This window comes from Bidens hawaiensis, unplaced genomic scaffold (assembly GCF_021521415.1).
Source record: "Bidens hawaiensis isolate Kalapana, Puna unplaced genomic scaffold, B.hawaiensis_p1.1 tig00028981_1, whole genome shotgun sequence".
In the NCBI taxonomy this organism is placed as follows: domain Eukaryota; kingdom Viridiplantae; phylum Streptophyta; class Magnoliopsida; order Asterales; family Asteraceae; genus Bidens; species Bidens hawaiensis.
In genome coordinates, this window is record NW_027494757.1 from 77659 (window position 1) to 81827 (window position 4169).

A 4169-nucleotide genomic window follows, 5' to 3' on the forward strand; every position below is an offset into this window, starting at 1 on the left:
GGAGTTTAATCGGTTCGGGTGAATTCGGGTTGAGTTATTTGGGTCTCGGGTTGCTTCGGCTCGGGTTGCTTCGGCTCGGGTTTGTTATTCGGGTACAGTTAAAAAACACGCCCCTGAGTGGTGGGGTGTGAACATGACACGTGGATTAAATAATACGTGTGTTTCACTTAGGCATGATGTTTAGAAGTACCATTATGAAGGCATATGGTACAATTTATTAAGCTTCAAATACAATGAATAGTAAAAGTGTGAGTTAGATAAGAGTTCAAAAATAATATATATAATAATGTTATGAAAAATAAATAAAAATAACTAAATAATATATATTATTTTATACATAAAATTATAATAGAAAAAAATATATAAAAATAATTATAATTTATAAAAATAATTGATAAATAGTAATCGAGTCAAACTCGAGTTTGAAAATCTACTCAGAGCCAAGTTGAAGCTTTGAAAATAGAGCTTGAAACGAGCCTGTTTAAGTTAAACAAGTCGAGCTCAAGTCTAGTCGAGCTCGTGCTCAACTCGTTTGCTCCCTTACTGCCAGCTCAATCAAAGACGTGAGAGAAGAATGAAAGAAAGAAAACTCCAAGTCGCTATCAAAACGGTGTAATCAATTTCAAACCGGTTTATATTAAATTAGGTTCAAACCGGTTCGGTTATATTTTACTCTCTAGCAAGAACATCGCCACAGACAGACTGACGGTAATCTAAGAATGGCAGCAGCTGCTTCCGCCATGGACGGCGTTGCTGTGGCGGCTCTCCGATCAGTTCTTCATCGCGTGAAACAAGCAGCTGAACGATCATCTCGCGCATCTAATCGGATAAGAGTGGTGGCAGTAAGCAAAACAAAGCCCGTTTCACTCTTCCGTGAAGTGTACGACGCCGGTCACCGTTGTTTCGGTGAAAATTACGTCCAGGAGATCATCGAAAAAGCACCTCAGTTCTTCATTCATTTCCATTTCACCAATTATTAAACCCTAGAAATTAGAAGCCTTCAATTAGGATATTGGTTTTGACTTATAGAGCTCTTTTGCTAAAGCTCGAGTTAGGCTCGTGAGGAGTAAGCACAACAACTAGGCATGTACGCGTCGGTTATCCCGCTGAGGCCAACCCAAGTGTTCAAGCACACGGAGCAATTCGATCTTCAAATATTTGGTCCGTGACACTAAGCTGGGCTCGAGCTCGTGTGCACCCTTAAACAAGCCAAAGCTCAGCTCGAGCTTGGCTGTGTGGTTTTAAATTAATACAGAGAAATCCGAAGTAGTTAAAACTTAAAAGTAGACGAGGCTCGTTAAGGCCTAACAAGCCTAAACAGTCTACCCATACAATGCTTGAGCTTGGGTTCGATAACTAAGCGAGCTTTATTTGAGGCTCGAGCTCAGATCACGATCGACTTGTTTCGAGCTTTTCGTCGATTCAATATTGAGTAGCTCATGAGCGACTCGATTCGTTTCCACCCCTACATATGTTAGCTTGTTGCTTGCTGAAGATAATAGAATAAGAATATGTATTTAGTAGGAAGTGGTAAACAATGATCATACTAAAATACAATTTTTTTTTACGGAATTTGCAGCTTCCTGAAGATATTGAGTGGCATTTTATTGGGAATTTACAGAGTAACAAAGTGAAACCTCTGTTGAGTAAGTGTTTATGCTTCTTATGTAAGATTAAACTGCAAAATATGATGGTGAAATAGATTGTATTTTTATCGTTTTAACATTTTACTTACTGGAATAAAGAAGAATGTATTTGGATCGGGTTGAAAACACACACACACACACAAATAAATTACAGAAAAATAAGAACACGAGGATTTACATGGTTCAGTCTAGATTGGCCTACGTCTACAAGCTGCAACCAGAATATATGTTATTGCTCAGCGTTTCACTCTCATTAGGAATAGCAAGTACAAGGATTACAATATATAGAGGTACATTAAAGGAGAAGAAAACTACAACTGACTTAAATAATAGAGAACTAGGGTCGGATCAAAAGTCTTCTTTGTCTTTGATCTTCCGTTGAGTCAATAATAGTCTTCATTAAACCAAGCCTAAAACCAGAATGGGCCTCTACAAACCCAACAGAATGTTGGTATGGCAACATTCTGTTTTAACATCTTCTGTTCATATATTATAAGCAGCTGGGGTACCAAATCTTGCTATGGTGGAAACTGTAGATGATGAAAAGGTGATTACAGTTTCTTATGTGATTTTGTACATGTAAATCGATAAATCTTTGATGAAAATTTGATTCTTTTTGTGTAGATTGCAAATAATCTTGATAAAGTTATTGGGAACATTGGCAGGAAGCCATTGAAGGTGATGGTCCAGGTGAATACAAGTGGAAAACATGTGAGTTAACTGTAAACATGATATTAATTAGTTTCAATAAGTAAATAACTAATCTTCTCAGCATATACTTATCACATCATTGCAGCAAAATTTGGAGTTGAACCCAGTGGGTGCTTGGAGCTTGTGAAACACGTTACTTCAAAGTGTCCAAATCTCGAGTTTTGTGGCTTGATGACAATTGGGATGCCAGATTATACATCAACGCCAGAGAACTTCAAGGTTATATCCAACTCATCTTTTTATTCTCTTATGAATATATTTACATTTTGTTTTATATTAGTGATAATAGTTTTGTGTGCATTAATGATGTCAGACATTAGCCAATTGTAGAACTGAAGTATGCAATGCTCTTGAAATACCCGAGGAGCAATGCGAACTGTCAATGGGCATGTCTGGTGACTTTGAGCTAGCTGTAAGTGGGACTTACAATCTTGGAAATCTATTTACATAATATAAATATGGATTAACTATGATAAATGGTTGCATGCTGATGTCATAGTGGATATTTAATCGTTACTAAAACAAATGCATGTCTTAAAATTCATTACTAGTGGTTGTAAAATGGGCCGGTTTGGCAACGGGCTAAGGTGAAAAGTATGCTAAAGCTAGATGATTACTGATTTAGCTAAAAAACGGGTTAAGCGAGTCAAAAGTTAACTAAAGCTAGATAATTTGAGCTAAATCTTTAGATTTGATCAATTTGAAAATGATACAAATCAAACGTGGCAAAAATTGATGTTTAGTCGTAATCAAGTTAATATTTACACCTTTTGATTTGCTATCAAGACCCGTCTCCCAGAACCTGGTAGATATAGGCAATTATTTAATCGTTTTTCGTCTTTGCAGATTGAAATGGGCAGTACTAATGTGAGAGTCGGGTTCACTATTTTTGGAGCAAGGGAGTACCTGAAAAAACAATGAATGAAATCATTTTAATGTATTCATAGCAATGAATTCATGCACTAAACAGATGAATAAGGCTGAAAGAAGTGGAACTGTATGGGCTGGGGCGTACTATGAATAATGCTTTGAATCTTACATACTGGGACGTGGCTCGTGGCGTTGGAAACCGATAATTGTTATTGTGTTTGAAATGTTCGGTTTATAAGACAACATATCTTAGAATTCAAGTAATACAACATTTAGAGCATGTTTGGGATTGAGTTTGAAAAATACTTATTGGCTTATTTGTGTTTTCAAAAAGCCAATAAGTTAAAATGTGTTTGTCAATCACAAAAATCTGTTTTATTTTAGCTTTATGAAAATGGTTAAAAAGCAGTTTTTCAAAAGCCTCAATTTCTGGCTTTTCAAAATGACTTTATGAAAAAGCTAATAAGCCAATACATTTTTCAAACTCAATCCTAAACATGCTCTATTTATTGTTACATGTAAAACACCGAAACACGTATTGCGTTTGCATAGAAGTTCTAAGTGGCACATTTGTTTTTTAGACACAATTTCTTCACGTATTAAAAAGTATTTACAATTGCGTGCCTCATCTTTACTAAAGTTTTGGTTATTTATATACTTTTAATTTAATTTTTAAGTCAACAATTAATGATTTTTAGATAGTAATAACTTCTTCATATATTAATACTTTTTTAAAAAATTATTACATCATAAAAACCAGCATTTTGTTCTTTTTAATTTCAGTATGATATCGCTATAGGTTTTTTTAATTCAAAAAATTTAAAATGTTACATGATTACTCATGTAGTATTTTCTTTTGTATTGCGATAACACCTCTTCTAATACCATTAAACATGTGACACAGTTGCAATATATGTTGTGCATGGTGTACAAATGAATGTT

General features: G+C 35.0%; 2 protein-coding genes across 2 annotated transcripts; both read left to right on the forward strand.

The window, feature by feature from the left end:
• The first annotated feature begins 715 nt into the window (after nucleotides 1-715).
• Nucleotides 716-2381, forward strand: LOC143577960 (uncharacterized). Its single transcript, XM_077061666.1, has 4 exons — nucleotides 716-944; nucleotides 1577-1646; nucleotides 2147-2193; nucleotides 2271-2381. The coding sequence occupies exons 1-4, from the start codon at nucleotides 720-722 to the stop codon at nucleotides 2364-2366; spliced, it is 438 nt and encodes a 145-aa protein (XP_076917781.1). The 5' UTR covers nucleotides 716-719; the 3' UTR covers nucleotides 2367-2381.
• A 30-nt stretch (nucleotides 2382-2411) lies between these two features.
• Nucleotides 2412-3452, forward strand: LOC143577968 (uncharacterized; the record flags this gene model as incomplete). Its single annotated transcript, XM_077061671.1, has 3 exons — nucleotides 2412-2576; nucleotides 2671-2769; nucleotides 3204-3452. Coding segments are annotated over 3 exons (339 nt in total), but the record flags the coding sequence as incomplete, so codon positions are not given.
• Between the last annotated feature and the right edge of the window lie 717 nt (nucleotides 3453-4169).